The sequence below is a fragment of the Eurytemora carolleeae genome, unplaced genomic scaffold (assembly GCF_000591075.1).
Source record: "Eurytemora carolleeae unplaced genomic scaffold, Eaff_2.0 scaffold922, whole genome shotgun sequence".
NCBI lineage: Eukaryota > Metazoa > Arthropoda > Copepoda > Calanoida > Temoridae > Eurytemora > Eurytemora carolleeae.
The window spans coordinates 50,338-72,641 of NW_019396909.1; the positions used below are offsets into that span (position 1 = coordinate 50,338).

Sequence of the window (22,304 nt, forward strand, 5' to 3'; positions counted from 1 at the left end):
TTTGCGCTTCGCGCAAATATCGCCCCCCTCCAGATTTATTTCTGTATACGCCCTTGAATCAAAGTCACATTCTTCATGTGTAACTCGGTATTCTGCATCATTACCTTAAAGCATTGAACATTTCATACAGCAAGAAACAAAAAACTGTGGAATAGGAAGGCGACATTAAAGTAATGATTAAGTGTATTTGATCTTGTTACAAAGCAAATAGTTATATTAGTGAAATAGTTATATTAGTGAAATTAATAAAACCATTTATTCAGCTAAAGGGGTCTGTTAAACACTGCACAATGCACAACTGTGTCTCGTATTCATTAGATTTGACTATTTAAAGTCATAAACTATCATAACTTGAGTCTTAAAGTCGTCTTCATATTCAAGAGTTTTCTATTTCTCAATGTAAGTAAATGCGCATTTAATTCTAAAATGTATTATTTTAGGTGAGAAAACGCAAAAATGTTATTTGCTCTCAAATGTCGGCTTACTCAAATTATAAAGCTATGCAAATTTGAAAGAGACATTGATACTATTCAATGTTTTTTTAAACATCGGCAAGTGTTTAAAGTGTTTAAATGTCTAAAAATATGCAACTGATTAAGTTTAATCTTCACAGACTTTGACGAAACAAATAAAGGAGCCACGAGGTCACAAAGTACGTCGGACCTGCAGTAATTTAGTTTGAATATATATGTCCTTTCCTATCCGTCTAAATTGGAGTGAAATTCACACCGCCCACGTAAACTAAGAAAGTTTACAATTGTTTAGCAAAAATAGAAATTATGGATGTAAGTTTAAATATATATATTTCTAATCAATAATACATGTGTTGAATGTAAATCAATTACAACATGTCTTTTGCAATTATGATATTTTTTTACTGGGAAATGCATTCATATTTTTTAGATTTTTTAGATTTAATACTTAAGGGATTTTAAACGTAATTTCAAGAGACTCTCTATAAAAAGAGGAGCTTGACGATTCACGACTGTACCCTGTAAAGCTCTGTAGTAAAAATGCCCAAATCACTTTTTTAGTTTTTATAACCAAAAATTCAATTAAAGCTTATCAGTTTTTACGATTACAAACATGGATGTATAATTCATACTTGATCAGAAAAAGCTTTGCCATTGTTAATCAGACATGCCTTGAATTGGATTTAAAACATTTTATTTTAAAGTTTTTGCGAGTACTGCAGATTGTAGAATTTTTTAGTGAGTATTCTCTTTAGAAGGCTAAAACTTTTCTCTCCTTGTATTATTCGTGAATTTAGACAAATCCTTAGTCTTTGTCATTGTTAGTTGTTACTTTTTAAGCGTAGTTTCCTTTTAACTCCCAGGGGGGCAAGAGGACTACTGCCCCCCTAGGTACACCCTATGGGTGCCCCCCTTCAGCCTCTCAGGGGGGGCACGCGTAGAGGGGGGCGGGGGGCGCCCCCCCTCGTACGCCACTGCCCTTTGGTCAGCCATAGCCAACATATAAATAAACGAAGAGCTTTATTATATAGATTTCAATTGTACTCCTACTTTTGATTTCAAAACCGAACTTTTACAAGTCATAATTATTTTGTGGATCTTTGTCCTTTTTTTCATCTCATAGAATTTAAGTTTAATTTGAGTTTTTCCTTTTCAAAAATGTCTTTTACTATCTCTAGATTAAATACTAATTATTACTATCATTACTAACATATATTATTACTAACAGTATAAATAATTATATCGATTTTTTAGAAACAATACTTTTTTTTGCTATTTTTATTCGAAGGAGAGATAAAGTATAGTACATGCAAGGTAATTGGACTGTATGTGTATCTTTAAAGTATCTTACTGATGCCTGATATCCAAGAAGCCAGTAAATTGTTTTGAACTCTGCATCATTACCTCAAAGCATTGAACATTTCATACAGCAAGAAACAGAAAACTGTGGAATAGGAAAGACTTTAGTCTTAAAGTCGTCTTCATATTCAAGAGTTTTCAATTTCTCACTGTGAGTAAATGCGCATTTAATTCTAAAATGTATTATTTTAGTAGAGAAAACGCAAAAATGTTATTTGCTCTCAAATGTCGGCTTACTAAAATTATAAAGCTATGAAAATTTGAAAGAGACATTGATACTATTCAATGTTTTTTAAACATCGGCAAGTGTTTAAAGTGTTTAAATGTCTAAAATTATGTTGAAATGGCTTAAACTTTAGGAAGGATAATTTGAAGGAAAAAACGGATTTACCAAAAGTAGAGGTAAGTTAAGAAGAGGAACAATATATATAGTGTTTAATAACATCATTCTGATTCAAGCTAATCATTAAATCTCACTGTACTTCACTATAGTTCTGGTGTATCTAGTATCTACATTTAATATTTAGATAAAGTCAGCTTACACCAAACCGTCTCCACTTTACGATGGTTTGGACTTCTTTATTTTCAAAATATATATGTCAGCACTTCTGGGAATTCGAAAAATATTTCGGGGATTCCAAATTAAAGATTTTAAAAATCAGCTGATTCCGAATTGTTGGTCGGGCGTTGAAGTCTCTAAAACTAGTGTCGTGATAAGACTGCACATCTCTCACTAAACTTGGAATTCCCACAATCCTTATTCCAACAGCTTTATGCATGNGGAAATTCCAAATGGGCTGAAATGGGAAGGTTAGGTGGAAATCTAAGAGAATTTAAAATTAATAAAAAAAATAAAACAAGAAGATAAAGCAAAGCGCCATAATGAAAATGTTAACGCCAGGATAAAAACGATTATATTAATGATGTCATCAACAGAAACCGCAAACAAGACAGAAGGAGACGGTAAAATTCATGTGACCAGTGATATGTCTTTTTGATCTCGTATAGCTCATCTAGTTCTGATTTATGGGTTGTCTAAAAATTGGATGAGACTGTAGGGACGAAAACCGGAGCCTGGACCAGCCAAGGCTAGATGAGCTGGTTTCTACATTTAAAGGAATTGAGTATGTGCCACAAACAAAATGTTCTAATTCCTATATCTTGCATTTCAAACTTGCAAACCTTAAATATTTTAAACTATGAATTCTGTTAGATCAAAGAATCAAAGTTTGAAGTATCAAAGGTTTACATAATCAGGTTGCAACGATATAGGGATGAGATTGTGGCAAAGACTTAATTTCATAAATAGCTTTTTGGTCTATAATTCAACAATCTTAAAGTTTATAGAGTTGTCTTATATATCTGCTGACATAAAGTTTATAGAGTTGTCTTATATATCTGCTGACATAAAGTTTATAGAGTTGTCTTATATATCTGCTGACATAAAATGTATAAAAGAGAGAAAGCGATTTATCAATGATGACGACTTTTCATCTAATTTTTTAATTGAACTGATTAAAATTATTTTTTTACTATCATTAGGTTTTAGTTTTAAACTTAAACATTTTACTAAATATGCTGAAATATGAAGATATTCAAGCAAAATGTTTACTTATCTCTGCTAGATATGAACATTGGATAGAAATCAAAACTAAAATAGAAAGTCGTCTTCGTTGTATTGATATTAACGGAGAACATTGTTTTAGTACCAATTCATAAATTTATTGTTCAATGCATCATAAATTAATATTTATAAGGTTGAACGAGTTTCAGTCGCCATTAAAGTATCATCCCTTGAGAGCAACCATGTTTATTGGTCCTCTATTTTAATATTTACTGATATATTTAAATATTAACAAAGCTAACCTCTATCATACTTCTATACTGTATTTGTTTTTATTACTGCCATGCTAAACATTTGGATTATAAAGCCTTTCGATTTATGTTAACATTATGTTTATAATCATATACTTGAATTGTTAAATACAAACGTTTAATTTTGGAAGATAAGAAATTAGAAATATGTTTGTTTAATTATGCTATAATTTTGCAAGAAATTAGAGCATAAGTATGTTGAAATTTTGTTAAAGATCTAGTCAGCTTTTATTTTTAAATGAGATAAAAATCATCCGATCTTTAGGAAGAGAAATCGATTTAAATTCACGGCAAAATAAAGGAAAAATGCGTTAGATCGAAAAAAAGAGCTTTTAGCAAGAAAATAAGTTTAAATGTCTAAAAATATACAACTGATTTAATTTAATTTTCATTGACTTTGACGTGTAACAATTAGAGGAGCCACGAGGTCACAAAGTACGTCGGCCTTGCAGTAATTTAGTTTGAATATATATGACCTTTCCCATCTGTCTAAATTGGAGTGGAATTCACACCGCCCACGTAAACTAAGAAAGTTTACAATTGTTTAGCAAAAATAGAAATTATGGATATAAGTTTAAATATATATATTTCTAATCAATAATACATAATAATAAATCAATTACAACATGTCTTTTGCAATTATGATATTTTTGTACTGGGAAATGCATTCATAATTTTTAGATTTAAAATTTAATACTTAAGGGATTTTAACGTAATTTCAAGAGACTCTCCATATAAAGAGACTCTCTATATAAAGAGACTCTCTATATAAAGAGACTCTCCATATAAAGAGACTCTCCATATAAAGAGACTCTCCATATAAAGAGACTCTCCATATAAAGAGACTCTCCATATAAAGAGGGGCTTGTACGATTCACGACTGTACCCTGTAAAGCTTTGTAGCAAAAATACCCAAATCACTTTTTTAGTTTTTATAACTAAAAATTCAATTAAAGCTTATCAGTTTTTACCATTACAAACATGGATGTCTAACTCATACTTTTAAGGGCACCATTGTTAATCGGACATGCCTTAAATTGGATTAAAAACATTTTATTTTAAATTTCACAAGTTTTTGCGAGTACTGCAGATTGTAGAATTTTTTAGTGATAAAGTGAAAAAAAGCGAATATTATTATTACGAAGAAATTTATGTTCTAAAAGAGGAGATCTTATTGATAAAATTTCAATAAATGCCTTTAGTTAATTTTTCATAGTGATTTTAGTATAAAAAGTAATCCTTGAAAGTTCAGAAGTTTGAAAGACAGCTAGAGAAGAATAGAGCAAGCAAAATAACACTTTGGCAAGATCACGGTTAATTTCCAATTTGATATTAATAATGAACATTGTAAAGCTAAAAAAAGGAAAAATATGGCCCTGGCAGGTTCACATACAAAGTTGCCAAAGGTTTTCAAAACTCTGACAAACCTTTGACCCTCATGGAAAGCTAGGATCAATGTTACTAAACTTATGATTGATTACTGATGCATACTTCTAGGCGGTGGAGAACTTTTAAGTAAGAATGGCTTCCCGGTGGTGGTGGACTTCTAGGTCTTGGTGGACTTCTAGGTCCTGATGGACTACTAGGTGGGGGAGGACTATATGGCGGTGGAGGACTTCTAGGCGGTGAAGAATTACTAGGCAGTGAATGACTTCTAGGCAGTGAAGAACTTCTAGGCGGTGAAGAACTTCTAGGCGGTGAAGGAGTTCTAGGCGGTGAAGGGATTCTAGGATGCGTTGAAGTACTTTGTGGTCCTGGATGACTTCTAGGGGACAGAGTACTTATAGGAGGTGGATGGCTTCTACGCAGCGGAGTACTTCTTGGAGGTGGAGGAGTACATGGTGTAGCTTTGGTAAGTGTTTCATCAACGTTTGCTGCAATTAGGCCCTCAATCTCGCCCTCGTCTGAACAAGGGGGAGTAGAACTATCAGTAGATACAGGGGGAGGAGGGGTATCAGTAGGCGAGTTAAGATTTTTGGTTTCATTGTTATCTCCGGCATTTCTAGATTCTAAAAGAGCCATATTAAGATTAATTTGCTCATCAACTTTCTTTTTTTCCCTAGCTCTTCTTTTTATAAATAGTATAGCTTTCTTAGCCAGCCAGCCAGTCAGCAATACACTGATTCCTCCGACAACATAGCCTGCGATTATCCATGGGTTTTCAGAATAAGTCCTATCTTCCAGAAATATGGTGCTGGTAGGTTCAGGCAAAGTCAAATCCCCCTAAATCAAGAAGAATTACTTTTAAGATAAAAAATTATCTTAATTTTTATTCAACTGCAGCTCTATGTCTTAAATTAGATGAATCACAGCTCATCTTAAAAAAATATTTTTCAGACCAGCCGAAAATCATTATTGAGAAAAAAAATCCATCTGTCTGTGACGTCAAACTTATTTTCCGGGTTACATTTTTTCTCAAGTTCCTCCTCAAAAACTAAACGGAAAAAAAATCAATTAAAATTCCTGTTTTCATTCTTTTGGAATTGCAAATAAATTTTTGGGAATACAAATTTAGATGACTAATGTCTAGTGTTGCAACGTTATCTGTGCAAATTACCGAGAACATTCTTTGGAGACAAGTTAAATACTAATTCAGGGGCATATACAAAGATGTGTTTAGGGGGGAGGGGGAGGGAGGTGGCATAAACAAATTACGCAGAAATGTCTGATTTTACAGAGGATTTTGAAAAAAGAGAATTATTTTGAGGCTCAACTTTTGTTATTCTGACCGACTGTTAATCTTTAATATATATTTTGGATACAAATAAATAACACAAAAGAGAACTAGAACAGCCAAAAATATATTTACAAACAACTAAAATCATTACTTCTAAGTGTTTTTTTATCTTTAGGATCGATAAATTGGTCTCAAACAAAACAAAACGATTTTTTAAATCGGTTTTCATGCAATTATAGCAAAGGTACAATAGGAGTTTTTTTTTATCTGTTGAACCAACCGGGCACATTTTAGCGGGATCTGACAATAATTTTGATCTTTCAAAAAGGATTAAAGATTACCTGTACGCATTCTCCGTCTATGTCCATATATCCTGTTATACATGAACCACATAAGCTTCTGCTCTTGGCGCAAACCCCTACAGGAGTTTTCCTTTTGTATCTTTCTGTACAATCGATACAAGGATTGCAATACCCATCGTCTCTATTGAAGAAACAGAACTTGTTGCTATCACAATCTGAATCAGATTTACATCGTCGTAATCCATAATCCTTATTTCTTGACCAGGTGGAGGCTTCCGGTCGGATAAGACTGGATACGAGTAGGAGGAATACGAATGCTTTTTTGTTACACATGATACTTTGAAGGTCGGAGAAGAACTAGACAATTTGCTATCTTTGGAATATTCTAGACACTCAATTGATTTTCAATGCGTTCAATGCCCCCACTGATAAAATTCCAGGCTTATCTGAAAAATATGCATCTTGTAATGACAACACTTGTTATGATTATTAAACAAGATTACATCGGTACACTTGAAACCTTTATCTGATCAATAATGTTCGAAGGATAAAATAGATGATTTTTTGAAGATGAATACATGAGGATGGCTACTGGGAGTCAAAAATGTAAAAAAAAAGGCAGAAATAATCCCGTCATCTCTAAAGTATAATCCTTTTAGAGTAACCCTACAGCTCTGTCGTCATATTTATTGAGTTTTAGGTCGTCATTAAAGTAATTTCTTTTTAGTGAAACCTGTAATGGGTATTATATTTTTGTCAAACAAAATGGTTAAAAAGTTTAACAAGTACAGGAGCCAACTCAAAAAATAAGATAAATTCGAATTCTTAGGAGTTACAAAAGGTTTATAAAAGTTGCCAGGAAAGCTTGGATGAGACTGTAAAGATGACCGGAAACTCTTTTAATTATGACGATCCCAAGTTAAAAGTTTTCTGTCTTGAATTATAATAAAGCCGTTTAATGGTATATTTGATTATTTGTCTAAGAAAGAAAGAAAATTACAGTTCCAGGAATGCATGAATTTGAGGAAACAGACATGCATACATTCCGTACAGTCGTCTCTTAAGTCTCATCCTTTGTGAATAACCCTGTAGGGTAACTTTTATGTTAAATATAAAAGCAGGGTGATAATTATCATTATTATTTTCAATTACCAACGTTTTGAATTTGAGACAGGACTTAAATGAATGATTGCTTCTTCACTCTCTAACACACAAAATATGACTGAGCATGTTTACTGAGATAAAAGAAATTAATACATGAAACTTCATGTCGACACACAAAATAAATTTCAACATAGTTTTCACTTATCCCTGTGTATAATACGCCCCTGACCTCCTGCATGCCCCCCCCCCCCTCCTCCAATTTACGCTTTTGTTCGGATTCGTCAAGCAAAGAGAATGTTTTATCAAGGGTGTAACAAATACAACCTCTTCATTCATTTTTATCATTTGATGTGATCAACAGTCAAAACTATCCCACAGTACGTGCAGTGAAATGAATTTAAGCTGAGTAGAAGTGTGGAAATGATGCAGCTAGGACAGATAATGTTATTAATAAGATAATGTCATTGACCAATGTATTGCACCAATTTATTGTAAACTATTTGTTGATTATTGACTAAAAATACTTTATTTCATAATAAACTGGATAGATAGGTATACATTTTTATACATATACAATATCTATCCCAATAATAATATAATTTAATAAGTTTTTAACTAAGTACATATTTTTCTGCAGGTTTTTAAGCTTTGGGTGTACTGGGCTAAGGATTGAAGTAATTTAAAGGGTGTGTTCGTGAAAAGTTCTATAACGATCCCTTTGAAAACTCCTTTTTCTGCGCTTTCTTAGTGAGTACTTATATTTAAATCCATCGTAGTAACAGTGACTTACATATGTACATAGCAGCTTAACAATATTGAATAATATTTGCGTCACAAAGTCTTCTTCCTATTCAAATAAAGAAATGCGCTAAACTTCCAAACATAAATGTTAATTTTTTGAGAAGGATGCATTGTTAGAAATGCAAAATTTTAATCCTTATTTTAATTGATAAAAGATCATGGAGATACAACTTTTATATTAAGTATTTATATATTTCATACAATCATGTTTTAAATTTCTATTTGTATTTTAAACGTATTTTTATATTTAATGTGAAAAGAACAAGAAACTATTTTTCAAGATAATTTGAGAATTTAAATTTTTTAATTTAAATAACAACGAGTACATTATGTTGCGCTAACAATATCTGTATGAGATCAGAAATGAAACAAGATGGGAATAGGAAAAAGACGGAAACTGGAATAAGACAAAAACAATATTAAACTATTTGTTAAGGGGATGAAAAGTGATTTATTTTTATATTTCAGTGTAGCAGTTTTAAACATCAAAGAACAACCCATTTTTATATTTGGTAAATATGGTGCGCTGAAATAAATCTTCTTAAGTTAACTATTTTAATTTTTACATTTAAAAAATAATTCTACATTAAAAATGTCATGTTTACAAAACATGAACATTGAACATATGCTTTTGAATATTTGATTTATTTGATGTTGTTGTTGTTGTAGGTGGCTTGGGGTGGGGGGAAGAATAAGAGTTCCAAGGGGGGGGGAAGAAGAGTTACAGGGGGGGGGCAGACACACTATTTGGGAGAAGGAAGAGGAGAAAGCAAATCACAGTCCAGTCCAACTGAAAAAAATAAACTGAATTATAAAAAAACATATTTCAAGAAACACTCCAAACTAAACAACTGAAAATTTTTCAATAATATCCCATTTAAAATTTTTTGAAAATAAAACAATTTTCTTTTTCATTGTAACAAAATCGGACTATTGATGCAGTGTTCACACAAAACAGATGTGGTTGTTTTTGATCGGTATCTCTTCTATGTATTCAAGATATAAAAATTTAACTTTTTTATCAATTTTTCTTTTTTCAATTATTTTTCTATTTACTTTTAAATGAGGACGACATTTGCAAAATAACTAAAATAACTACAGCTAATATAAAAAATGCAAGAAAAGAAAAAAACAAACCGGTTTACCTGACTAATGAAGCGTGTTTAACTAGCAGGCTAGGCAGGGTTATATCCTCTTCAAGATTTTTATCTCAATTTAAAAAAAATTTTACTATATTACTTATATCAAGGTTGAATGAAAAATTGACAAAATAGAATTTAAAAAAACCTTTGTTTTATTAAAACGTCATGTTTTGTTTTAAAAAATAAAAAGAGTAAAAACTTATAAATTTTGTTAAAAAAAATCATTCCTTTTTGCTGCCCAATTCCTTACAGCTTTCCTATATCTAAAAAATATTTATATGATTTGAAAAGGTAACAAAAAAACTTTTTTTTAAATCTATGTAATAAAAAAGACATTCATACACATGTTTTTCATTGCCGGCCGAACGGCTGGACCGAATGGGCTGACATTTTTGTGGACACTCATGGGTGTCTTAGGCTAAAAAAATCGATTTCTTAAATTTTTAAAATGGACCAAAAAACGTCAGATGTCAGTTAATACCTGTGCTTGATGCAGATGGCTGATAAATAGAGGCTGTCATTGACATCCCAGGATCCTCAAGGACCTATGTTAAAAGAGATAAATTGAGGCTGTCATTAACATCCCTTGGTCTTCAAGAACCTATGTTAAAAGAAATAATTGAAGGCTATCATTGACATCCCTGAATCTTCAAGAACCTATGTTAAAAAAAGATAATTTGAGGCTATTATTGGTTTCACTAGACCTTTAAGTTATGTTAAAAGATCTAAATAGAGGCTGTCAATGACATCCCTGGATCCCCTAGAACCTATGTTAAAAGAGATAAATGGAGGCCGTCATTGACATCCCTGGATCTTCAAGAACCTACGCTAAAAGAGATAAATAGAGGCTGCCATTAACATCCCTGGGTCTTCAAGAACCTACGGTATAAGAGATAAATTGAGCCTGTCATTGACATCCCTGGATCCTCTAGAACCTATTTTAAATTAAATAAATAGGGGCTATTATTGACATCCTTTGATCTTCAAAAACCTATTTTAAAAGAGATAAATTAAGGCTGTCATTGGCAACCCTGGATCTTCTAGAACCTATTTTAAACGAGAGAAGTTTGATGTTGTCATTAACACCTCTGAGTCTTAAAGAACCAAAGTTAAAAGAGATAAATTGAGGCTGTCATTGACATCCCTGGGTCTTCAGTAACTTATGATAAAAAGAAACATTTTTTAAAAACACAAATCTAAATTTTCCTTATAAATGTTTTTTTTATATAAAGAAAGTTATCTTGAAAAATCGGAGAAGGGGGTCGAAGTTTTAAAAGAGCTGCAAGCCTAAATTACAAATTACATTAGAAGATGAATTTTTATTTTACCTTATAAGGAGAGGGTTTCATAGGAGGCAGATCCATATCGGGGTCCTCTAGTACTCTAAATAATTACAGCTTAGACTTTAAAAAAACCTTTTTTTTATTTTCTCAAACTTGAAATGCAGTAGTACATTCTTAAATGACGTAAGATAACTTTACAAATTTTTTTTTTAAATTGTGGATTTTTTTTGGTTTTTTTTTACCTGTAGGAGGGCTTTTTGGCTACAGGAATAGAGCTTGGTGTTGATTTAGGGGTTTCAACGGGAGCTGCAACCGTTGGAGCTGGAACTGTATGAGCTGCAGCAACTGGAGCAGTAGCAATTGGAGCAGCAACCACTGGAGCAGCAGTCATTTGGGCTGCAGAAATTGGAGCAGGGTCCGTGGATGTTTTATTAACGGAAGCTGCATCAAGGGGAGCTTTATTAATAGATGGTTGATCAATGGGAGTTTTATTATTGGCTGCAGAAGCTGCTGGTTTGACTGGCTCCGGTTTGGATATTGCAGTTGGCTCATCGAATGTAAATGTTGGATCTTCGAGACATTTATTATTTCCGGTTTCATGTACTCCGTTCATACTCTTCTCTGCACCTAGACAAGGAACATAATTCAATAAATATTCTTTTATGCAGCTAAGGAGCATGATTCAATATTTCCGGTTTAATGAACTCCGTTCATATTCTTCTATGCATGCACCTAGATAAGAAACATAAAATAGCGGTTTCATGAACTCCGTTCATATTCTTCTATGCACCTAGATAAGGAACATAATTCAATATTTCCGGTTTCATGAACTCCGTTCATATTGTTCTATGCACTTAGACAAAGAACAAAAATCTGTAAAGTTGAAAAACTCTTAAGGTTTAACTCAACATTGGAGGCCTGCTGTTTTCTTCCAGATGGTTAGCGTTGTGTATTATTGGAGCCAGGAATGGACACAATTTTATAACCAAACAAGCGCTATCCCAAACAAGCGCTATCCCAAACAAGTGCTATCCCAAATAAGCGCTATCCCAAACAAGCACTATCCCAAACAAGTGCAATCCCAAATAAGCGCTATCTATCTCAAAAAAAAGTTTGGCTTTTAGTTTTAAAGGATTTCCAAAATATAAAAAGTACGGCACTTTGAAAAGTAATCTACATCAAATAGGAACTTTCGTTGGCGCGCGATTCTCTACAATTAAAAGCGTTATAGGCCTCTAGATAAAAAGTTTAAAATTAAGTTTTAGAAGAATTACCAAAAATATCAAGAATAAAACGGGTATAATAGACACTTTCTAAATTTGGGAAATTTGAAAATTGAAAGAACTGTTACTTTCCAGGAATTTTCCTTTCCAGGAAAATATAGAAGAAACTGAAGATGGAATTTTATGAAAAGGAACGACAAGGGAAAAAGCCAGTTTAGTTACAATTTTACCTTCGGAATTTTGTTCTTCTTTCTTCTGGTTAGATTTGCCCTGGAGTTCTTTAGCCTCCCTTGCCAGTGCGGACACCTAGACAAAATATAAACTTAAAGAATATTCTAGTTCGGATACCTACTCAAAATATAAACGAATATGAAATTCCAGTGCAAAAACCTACTTTAACTTTAAAAAAAGATTATAATAATAATAATAAGAAAACCATGATGATAATATTAATAATGATTATATAATAATGATGGAAGTAAGAAATATGGACAATCCAAACTACAATGACAGCCAGAAAATTCTAATATTAAAAGACGACTTTTAGAATCATGTTATCACGAGCAACAGACTAATTTTACTAAATTAGTGATTTAAAAAGCGTAGTAAAACTATTTGCTTTGTATCAGCATCAATTACACTTATGTTTTGCTAAAGTCGTCTTTCTATTCCATTGTTGTCTGGTTATTACTGCACCGAACTGAGGATAAAAAGCTATGGTAACAAAGTTCACAAAAGAAATGGATTTTTTCTCCCAAACTCTGATTTTCTAATCCCTATGTCTTTGCAACACAACAATGTCGTAGACCTTAGATAAACTTAATTTTTTTTTGATCTAATTTTTTAAGTTTAAATTATCAAAGGTCTACACAATTAGGCTGCAAAGATATTGAGATTAGACAATTTGAGTTTGTGGTAAAGACTCAATTCTTAAAAGAAATAATAATTTTATAAAAATCCAAATTAACATTGATATGAATATTCCTGTCAAAATGACTGCTGTGATCACTCATAGGACTGTTCCGGGCAGAATCTAAATAAATAACTATTTATAACACCATTATTTTGGATCGCAGTGCCATAAAGTTTTTGGACAGATAGTTGTGACAAGAGAAATTTCTAAAATGTTTATATACTTGTCTTGACTCTTGATGCAATGGTTATTTCTAGACATAATGAGCTTTCTAACAAGCAGAAATAAAAATCATTTTTATTTTTATTTAAATGAAAAAAATTTAGATATTCTAGAAATATCCTATTTTTTTAGAGAAATCTGAAAATTTACAGCTAATTTTACATTATAGCATGATGATTACTTTATAGCACGATGATTACTTTATAGCACGATGATTACTTTATAGCACGATGATTACTTTATAGCACNAATACGAATGCTTTTTTGTTACACATGATACTTTGAAGGTCGGAGAAGAACTAGACAATTTGCTATCTTTGGAATATTCTAGACACTCAATTGATTTTCAATGCGTTCAATGCCCCCACTGATAAAATTCCAGGCTTATCTGAAAAATATGCATCTTGTAATGACAACACTTGTTATGATTTTTAAACAAGATTACAGGGGTATCCTCAAATGATAAGACTTAAGAGACGACTGTACGGGATTAATTCAATCTTTAATTCAATTTCAATTGACCCTCCTTGCAAATTTTGCAATGCCCGATTCACATCGGTACACTTGAAACCTTTATCTGATCAATAATGTGGAAGATATTGTCGTTTTTTTTAGAATAAGTATGTTTAATTCTGATAATTCCCACATGTTTTACTGCAGTAGAAATGCGCAAGTCACTTTTGTAGACAACCACAATTGAAAATAATCAATTTTCAAAATTACAAACATTGATATCTAATTCATATTTGACAAAACAAAGAATTTAAGAATAACCTTTACACTGAGGATCATTTATAATTACGCACACAGTTAATATTACATTCATGATTTTCTTCAGCTGTAGACTTGTAATTTATATCTTTATTTGTTAAATACTAAAATCTACATACAAAAGACTTCAGTTGTGGTACATCGAGCTATGTACACAAAGGATACGGTTATTACGACCTTAAAGGAATTGTAATATGTCAATGCCCGATTTACAACGGTACCAATGAAACCTTAAGCTGATCAAAAATGTAGAAGATAACGTCGTTTTCTTTTGTTAAAGTTGAATTCTGTTTATTTTGCCATTCAGTTTTTGAAACAAGAAATGAAAATGATATTTTTTTAAAAACAAAAATTTTTTAAAAACTGTTTAAAGGTTACTTGAAATTACGCTTAGGGTCCCTTTACACGATTTGAAATTTAGGAGTAGAATTTGATCTACAGTGTAGAGTAAAGTCTTCGAACAATAAATAGATGATTTTTTAAAGATGAATACATGTGGATGGCTACTGGGAGTCAAAAATGTAAAAAAAAAATTATATATCTATGGCTGATGATTGGATATCTATGGCGGAGGAGTGCATAACTACGACGGTAGATTATAATATATATGTATGGTAGACGACTATATATATTTGGCGTAGGATTTTATTCCAATGGCGTAGGATTATGTATCTATAGTAGAGGATTGTATACTTATGTCGGAGGGTTATATTCTTATGGCGGAGGACTTGATACTTACAGCGGAGGATTTTTACAAATATTGCAGAGGATTTTAAACCTATGATGGAGGATTATATACATTTGTCGGAGGATTGTATACATTTGTCGGAGGATTGTATACATTTGGCGGAGGATTATATATATATGGGGGTTGGTTTTATATCTATTGCGAAGGACTATGTATCTATGGTGGAGGATTATATTTTTTAAATATGGGGAAGGATTATACACCTAGGGTGGACAGTTAACGTACCTAAAATTCTACACATATTGCGGAGAATTTTATACATATAGCGGAGAATATAATAAACATGGCGGAGGATTATAAATCTCTGGCGGAGGATTATATACCTATGGCGGATGGTGGTCTGGAAGTATCCCTGCTTGCTCCTTTGCTTGTAGGTTTAGATATTGATCGTTTGCTGACATCACCTGAATTATAAATATCAAGTACAAATAGATTGAGAATACATCAATTATGCAAACATTTTTTCATTTCAAATTTTATAATAAGTAAATAAATCCCACGAGATTGTAATTGTCAACTTTGAATGGTTTAAAAGGGAAAATAATGAAAAAAATTAAGTTTTAAAACATCAAAAAGTAAAAAATAAAATTTTTTCATAAATAATTAAAAGCAAAAAATGTTACAAAGCTGCTTGACTCACTACCGAATCTGTTAAAAAGTTTATATGACACCATCAAAATAAGAAGCCCTTTTTCGTCCTTTTCCAACAATTCAGGCTTACTTTTGCTTCTTTCGAGGTAATTTAAATCTGTATTGAAAATTAAAAAGTTTCACCTTAGTAATAAGCAGTGAAATAATTCAGTTTTTCGTTTCTGAGTAAATTTTAATAATTAATGCTTGATCCAAAGAAGATGACGAAAAAATATAATGTAATTTCTTCTGAAACTTTGATAATAAACTTTTTAATCAGTTCCTTCAATGGGAGTTCCAAACAGTGGTATTGATGGGTTTCCAAGGGTATCGAATGGGAATCCAAAGGGTTTGCAATAGCCATGGGTTGTGAGGGGTTGAAGGTAGAAGTGATGACAAGTTTGACATAATCATAAAGGGGGTTAGTTACCCCGAAAAAAATGTCTGGTTATGCCTAGATGCTGTGAAAGGATATAACAACATTAAAAATATAAGACCTAAAATAGAGAATTATTTGTAAATCTAAGAGTGCATATTTAAACCCATCTATTGAGAAGGTTTGAATGCTATACTGTATGCTTCACTTGTCCTATAGAGCAGTAGTTATATTAAACTATAGAAAATTAGTGAAATGTGCAAAAGACAAATGTCCAAAATTGGGATAAGTGCAACAAGCGTGAAATAAGTTCTACAAAAACTTACTTTTAAGATTCTCTAATTTCTTATCTACTGGCTTGTCCTGTTTAACCGGTTTTTCCTCTTGTTTAGTAATCTTGTTCTTGGTGTCCTTCGTCTTCTTGTCTTCTTTGATCTTGGAGCTAATCTTGGGTTTGCTAGTAGTGTTTAAAGTAGCTAAAAGGTGAAGCAAAGTTAAACTCTAGTCTAGAGTAGACTTTATTAAACAGGTGGACAAACAGCCAATTGGATAGCATTGATTGCAAAAACAATTTTTTTAATATAATTTTTGAATTAAAAATGTGTGAATGGGAAATGTTAGGGAAAATACTTTATAGCAGAATCCGGGTTTCTAACAAAATTTGTTTTCAAAAGTGACTTATTAAAAAAGATAAAGAGATTAATAAAATAATTTCCGGAATAAGTATCAAAAGAGCTTAAAACAATACAATGCAAATTTAGAAAATACTAAAGCAAAATTTTTTATTTAAAAACTCATTTTCAAATTAAACATTTACACATTTTTTCTTTTCAGTTTCAGAGTTATTCAAGCATATAACTTAGATCAAAAGCATTTTAATGATGGGCTAGATATAATTGAAAAAAGGTCTGTAAATCCACTTGTAATAAAGTTCACTGTACAAATTGAACATGTTTTTATGAAATTTTTTGGTCAAAATCATTGCAGTTAAAAACATGCATATTTATAGACTCTGACGCTCTTTGGTCATTTTGTATTTATGCGTTCAGCATCGATCTTAGATCTTCAGAAATTGTAAAAATCAAATTCAGAAATTGATTACATTGATTTGCTGAAAGCGAAACATGATTCCCATGTAAAGGAATCCCTATATATTTGCGTCTCAATGTTAAAGACCATTGATATTTCAAACTATAAATTCTGTTATATCAAATAATCTAAGTTTGATATGTCAATGGTTTACACCATCAGGGTGGAAAGATAGAGGAATAAGAAAATTTGAGTTTGTGGCAAAGTCTTTTTAAAATTGATATGCCTGGTTTTCAGAAAAATACTTTGTTGGATTTCTTAATATAAAATTAAAAAGATTGAAAAATATACAATTTCTGAAGAAAGGTATTTTATTTTCATATTTGTGTTAAATTCATGCATTTGTTAGATTCACAATTCGTTTGAAATTTTTTGAAATTTTTACTATCATGCTCATTTTAAGGTTTTTAACTCCAGTGTACAAACATGTACATTGATAGTACAGACATGGTACGTACAGTACATATAAAAACACTGGGTTCTAAACATGTACATTGATAGTACAGACATGGTACGTACAGTACATATAAAAACACTGGGTTCTAAAACCCAAGACATCTAAATTCTCTAATTGAAGTATGTAATAATGTAATCGAAGAATATGCTCTTGCAAGGATTGGTATAGAAGAGAACAAATGATTATCAAGTACAAATTAGCTGGCAATGAGATATTGAAGAAATTATGCATCAACTAATTGGTATCAAATGTGACAAAGTTTCAACCCAATTATTAGCTTAGAAGAAATAAAATAAAAGCGTAAATAAAAAGAAAAGAAAGACTACAACTAAACTGATTTCACTGCAAACTGAAACAATTTAGTCTAAAGGAATTAAGTCTTTGATATATGCTCAATGTTTTGAATCCCTATCTTTGCAACCTGATAATGTAAACCTTTGATGTTACAAACTTAAACTTTTTGAAACATAATTTATAGTAAATATCTAAGGTCTACGACATTGTGTTGCAGAAATAAATGATTAGAAAATCAGAGTTTGTTGTAAAGAGTCAATTTATCTTTCATCATTATTGAATATGATGTCTGAAACTGAATATTAAAATGTAACCAGGAACGCCAATACAACTGTACTGCTGTTGTACTTGATATTCTGTACAGTGACGCTAATACAACTGTACTGCTATTGTACTTGATATTCTGTAGATTTGATAGACAGATTTAGTAGGAAATAATTTTGGTTGCAAGTCGCAACTTGCAAGGACATTTGTCATAATTTAAAATAAGAAAAACCTCTCTTTCTATCTTCAGCGACATTTGAAGCTGAATGATTGTCGTCTTCAATCTATTTTCAAACATAATTATGCCGCGGATGATTTTGAACTTGTAGCTGTGATCACTCTAATCTCCGCGCAAGGAAGATATTTTTCATGCTAGAATTATTGGTATAACTGTGCGCCTCTAGTTTCCAATTTACACACAAAACAAACTTGTTTGGTTTGATGTAAGGACTTAATAAAGGGGTTTTGTTTTGTAAATTCTTAGCAGTATCTTGATTAAAAGAACGAGTGACGACGACAATCAGTCCTCTGTATTTAGGTGATTACTATTTCTAAGCGAAAAAAATCCATTTTCTTTGATTTTTTATTCAAGTTCCAGTATTGCATTTGCAACCATACATTAATTCCATCTAATTTTTCTGTCTTGAAACTACGATCTCTAATATTCAAATCTCTTGAAGAATATATGTACTTTGTACAGGGTTTGTACTAGAGTAAACTATGAGGCAATGAAAGCGGCATACTTGGTCTTTGGCGTACTGCAGATTTACTGGGATCAAGTCCTAATCTTGAGTTTCCGTCCCTGGCTCCAGTTCTCCCTGGAGATACACTCAACCGTCCTGAATACCATTCCTTTGCTCAAGGATCAAAATTAGCTCAAAAGTTTAGAGCTTAGACTCGGTAACGGAGAGGTTATGGCCTTAGATGCGGTCATGGAGATGTTTCAGGCTAGACGCAGTAACGGAGAGGTTTAGGGCTACACACGATAACGGAGAGGTTTAGGGATAGAAGCTGTAAAGGAGAGGTTTAAGGCTAGACGCGGTAACGGAGAGGTTTTGGGCTAGACGCGGATACTGAGAGGTTTAGGGCTAGACGCGGATACTGAGAGGTTTAGGGCTAGACGCGGATACTGAGAGGTTTAGAGCTAGACGCGGATACTGAGAGGTTTAGAGCTAGACGTGGTAACGGAGATTTTTAGGGCTAGACGCGGTAATGGAGAGGTCTAGGGCTAGACAAGGTCACGGTGAGTTTTATGGCTATAGCAAAGCCTGAAGCATGTATGCGTTCAAAAAATAACATTTGCAAGCTCTGAGAGTAATTTCACAATATTGAGCAGTCTCCCTTATAGCTAGACACGGTAACGGAGAGGTTTAGGGCTAGACGCGGTAATGGAGAGGTCTAGGGCTAGACAAGGTCACGGTGAGTTTTAGGGCTATAGCAAAGCCTGAAGCATGTATGCGTTCAAAAAATAACATTTGCAAGCTCTGAGAGTAACTTTACAAGATTGAGCAGTCTCCCTTATGTGATTTAAGAAACATTTTGAGGGACTGTTAGCGTAATTAAAGTGACTCTCCAATCTCCATTAAAAAGGGCATGTTCGATTCAAAATGATACCCTTAAAAGCTTTAAATGAAAAGAATGATTAATATATTCTTGTATTTTATCAGGACTTCATAAATTATTTTCAATTTTGGTTTTTGTATACAAGTTAATATATTCTTGTTTTTTTTTATCAGGACTTCATAAATTATTTTCAATTTTGGTTTTTGTATACAAGTTGCTTTCGAATTTCTGCTAAGAAACAATGGTAAAGAATGTCAAAATTTTAACACAAGATAGAAATCGATATCTTACATAAAATTTATCGTATAAAGTTTAAAGGGTACCTCATGCTCCTCATGTTTAAATGGAGGGTCACGTGAAATTAGAAAGTCAATTCTTTTAAGAAATTAAGAAATTTTCTTAATAACATCAACAAACTTCTCCATAAGTTTTTAGTGTCCTATAATTTATCGTTCTTGGGAGGCTGGCGAGAACTTTGAATATTGCTTGGAATAATTAAAGTAATGACAGAAAAATAAAAATAAAGTTTTAAATTAGAGATAAAAACAAATGAATGCTTGAACAAGACTTTTTAAATTTGTAATTTTAACTTTTTGCAAATTCAAACTTATTGACGACCAGAAAACCATTACTGTATTAAAATACCATTAGCAAATATGAACTCTAAAGATAAACCAGGTTTTCAAGATATTTACCAATTCTATACAAAATTAGTCTTTGTCTTTATTCCATAAAGCATTCACACTGGCTGAAATTAGAGCTAAGGAGACATTACCAAAGACAGTTTTATTAATTTATCATAAATCTGTGGTTATGTCAACGCTAGATTTAGGGAAGAAACTCTAGGAGAATGTATAAAGAAGGATTTATTATCTTTTTGTATTCCTTTTTCATAGATCCTGCTAGAAGAACTACAGAATAAACATGTAAGCTCGGAGCTGCATTCATCAACATCTAGTTGTAAGCTGGAGTAGGATTATAAGTAAGAACGCCTAATGATCTATGATCTCCAGGTACCGATCTAACCTGCTGTACCCAGATCCTTATCCAGTCTAGGGGTTGGAGTAGACTGCGCTGATTCAGGTCGGCTCAACATCTTAAGTAATAAAAATAATGATAAGAATGAACATAATTATAAATAATAATAATGATTTTAATGATTGTAATGAAAGTAATAGATGGTAATGATCATTTAATCATAATAAATAATAATAATAATGAAAGCTTATAAAAAAACACGACAGCGGCATCGTTCTGAAAACATTTTTTTATTTTAAATGACCCGAACTATTAAGTAAACTGAACTAAATCTCCATCATTTTGATGTTCGTGGGATTAAAAAAAAAATCATATAAAATTCTCTGAAAAGTTCGAAAAAAAGTTGAAAAAATAAAACCTTTTTTGGTGGTTTAGGAGGAGCAGTCCTAGGTCTGGGAGTTCTAGCTCCGGATCCTGTTTTATGCTGCTGGTTCTCACGCTCCTTGCTATCCTTGTTACTCAAAGACCTGGAAAAAAATATGTTGATTTCTATACTTAAACCTTTTAACTGCTTATGGAATATTATCTTAATAATTTTTCATTCATTAAAAGCATAATTTGCTCTTATTTTCCTTCAATACTTCTTATTTTTTAGTAAAGGTAATTTAGAAAATTTTTATGAAATTTCCAAATTCCTTTTTTCCAAAATGGCGATCACTACCTTCCAATGTTCATAATAAACAAAGGATAAAAGATCTAAAGAGAAAAGCAAACAGGGTTTAAAAATTATCATCCTATTTTCCTTCTGTGATAACTTTAAATAAAGGAATTGAGTATTTGCTACAAACTCTGATATTCTAATTCCTATATCTTTGCAACCCGATGTTTACTGCAAACTAGATACATAGAAATCCCAGTCATAAGACAAGCCAGACGGATAAGGCAAAGGCTATTTTTAAATGTCGTACTTTTGATAAAATATTGAAATATAGCCATTAATAATCATGGAGCGGTAATAATCCCAGGACAGTTTGAGGATAGGGTCGGACCGGTAGGAATTCAGTAGAGCTTTTATAAATAGACATTCTGAGATGGAAGCGTATCATAGACCTTTGATATTTCAAAAAAATTAACTCTGTTAACTCAAAAATTATTATTACACCATCAGGTTGCAAAGATTAGAAAATTTGAGTTTATGCAGCGAGTAATTTAAAACTAAATTTCGTAGAAAAATGTTTTTTTTTGTACAATGATGTTAAAAGTTTCATACCCACCTAGTTTTTTTGGCAAGCGGGAGATACATTAGCATAACTTGTACAGGGTGTCCAAATAAATATGGGCATTAAGTGACAATTTTTATAACGTCCTAAATTCGCGAAAAATTTTTCCTCAAGTGGCAACAACTGCGGTTAACATAGAAACCTAGTCTCGGGAAATACAAAATGTAGTTTACCATTTAAATGTCTTAAAAATTGACAAAGATTTAGAGAAATTTTTTTATCTTTAAATATTTACTGTCTATAATGTTCATGCAAAAATTAGGATTTTGCCAATTAGTTCTTTTTAACTGTAGAGCTAGAAACAATCGCGCTTTAGTTTTTAAATAGATATATTTTTTTGCTAGAAAACGAGTAAGTGAGTTGGTAGTTAACACCAAAGGCTAAGGCAAGGATGTAAGGCAAGGAAAGTCATTTCAGAACTGTACACATCTTTAGTACTGCAGTGTACTGTCTCTGGGCGTACCGGACTGTACACTGTAA

At 32.0% G+C, this 22,304-nt stretch overlaps 3 protein-coding genes across 6 annotated transcripts; all 3 read right to left on the minus strand.

The window, feature by feature from the left end:
• Positions 1-4,368: 4,368 nt before the first annotated feature.
• On the minus strand, positions 4,369-7,913 carry LOC111709987 (P30 adhesin). Of its 2 annotated transcripts, none has more exons than XM_023483968.1 (3): positions 7,839-7,913; positions 6,726-7,132; positions 4,369-5,930 (listed from the first exon to the last, which is right to left on the minus strand). In XM_023483968.1, the coding sequence occupies exons 2-3, from the start codon at positions 7,017-7,019 to the stop codon at positions 5,175-5,177; spliced, it is 1,050 nt and encodes a 349-aa protein (XP_023339736.1). In that variant the 5' UTR covers positions 7,020-7,132; positions 7,839-7,913; the 3' UTR covers positions 4,369-5,174. The 2 variants fall into 2 exon arrangements, with proteins under 2 accessions (XP_023339736.1, XP_023339737.1); XM_023483969.1 differs by having other exon boundaries at positions 7,843-7,857.
• A 1,124-nt stretch (positions 7,914-9,037) lies between these two features.
• Positions 9,038-15,134, minus strand: LOC111709983 (SH3 domain-containing protein C23A1.17-like). Its single transcript, XM_023483966.1, has 9 exons — positions 15,119-15,134; positions 13,208-13,272; positions 12,470-12,545; positions 11,259-11,643; positions 11,062-11,116; positions 10,215-10,278; positions 9,961-9,996; positions 9,737-9,785; positions 9,038-9,381 (listed from the first exon to the last, which is right to left on the minus strand). Exons 1-7 carry the CDS (start codon positions 15,132-15,134, stop codon positions 9,980-9,982), a joined length of 678 nt encoding a protein of 225 aa, XP_023339734.1. The 3' UTR covers positions 9,038-9,381; positions 9,737-9,785; positions 9,961-9,979.
• Positions 14,696-21,972, minus strand: LOC111709988 (uncharacterized). 3 transcript variants are annotated; one of them, XM_023483970.1, is made up of 6 exons: positions 21,819-21,952; positions 20,963-21,071; positions 20,593-20,662; positions 18,747-18,842; positions 16,226-16,375; positions 14,702-15,297 (listed from the first exon to the last, which is right to left on the minus strand). In XM_023483970.1, exons 1-6 carry the CDS (start codon positions 21,851-21,853, stop codon positions 15,209-15,211), a joined length of 549 nt encoding a protein of 182 aa, XP_023339738.1. In that variant the 5' UTR covers positions 21,854-21,952; the 3' UTR covers positions 14,702-15,208. The 3 variants fall into 3 exon arrangements, with proteins under 3 accessions (XP_023339740.1, XP_023339739.1, XP_023339738.1); XM_023483972.1 differs by lacking the exon at positions 16,226-16,375 and having other exon boundaries at positions 14,696-15,297; positions 21,819-21,970; XM_023483971.1 differs by lacking the exon at positions 18,747-18,842 and having other exon boundaries at positions 14,697-15,297; positions 21,819-21,972.
• Between the last annotated feature and the right edge of the window lie 332 nt (positions 21,973-22,304).

Bases quoted from the DNA above. Each gene is read 5' to 3' on its own strand.
- LOC111709988 (XM_023483970.1), bottom strand. From the start codon at position 21,853: ATGCTAATGTATCTCCCGCTTGCCAAAAAAACTAG. The intron at 21,072-21,818 runs GTGGGTATGAAA...ATTTTTTTCCAG, and splicing joins CCGCTTGCCAAAAAAACTAG to GTCTTTGAGTAACAAGGATA. The intron at 18,843-20,592 runs GTTAGATCGGTA...AATGGTATTCAG, and splicing joins TAAGGATCTGGGTACAGCAG to GACGGTTGAGTGTATCTCCA.
- LOC111709983 (XM_023483966.1), bottom strand. The intron at 11,644-12,469 runs GTAAAATTGTAA...TTCCTTGTCTAG, and splicing joins AGAAGAACAAAATTCCGAAG to GTGCAGAGAAGAGTATGAAC. The intron at 11,117-11,258 runs GTAAAAAAAAAC...GTAATTATTTAG, and splicing joins GCCAAAAAGCCCTCCTACAG to AGTACTAGAGGACCCCGATA.
- LOC111709987 (XM_023483968.1), bottom strand. From the start codon at position 7,019: ATGTGTAACAAAAAAGCATTCGTATTCCTCCTACTCGTATCCAGTCTT. The intron at 5,931-6,725 runs GTAATCTTTAAT...TTCTTGATTTAG, and splicing joins TAGACGGAGAATGCGTACAG to GGGGATTTGACTTTGCCTGA.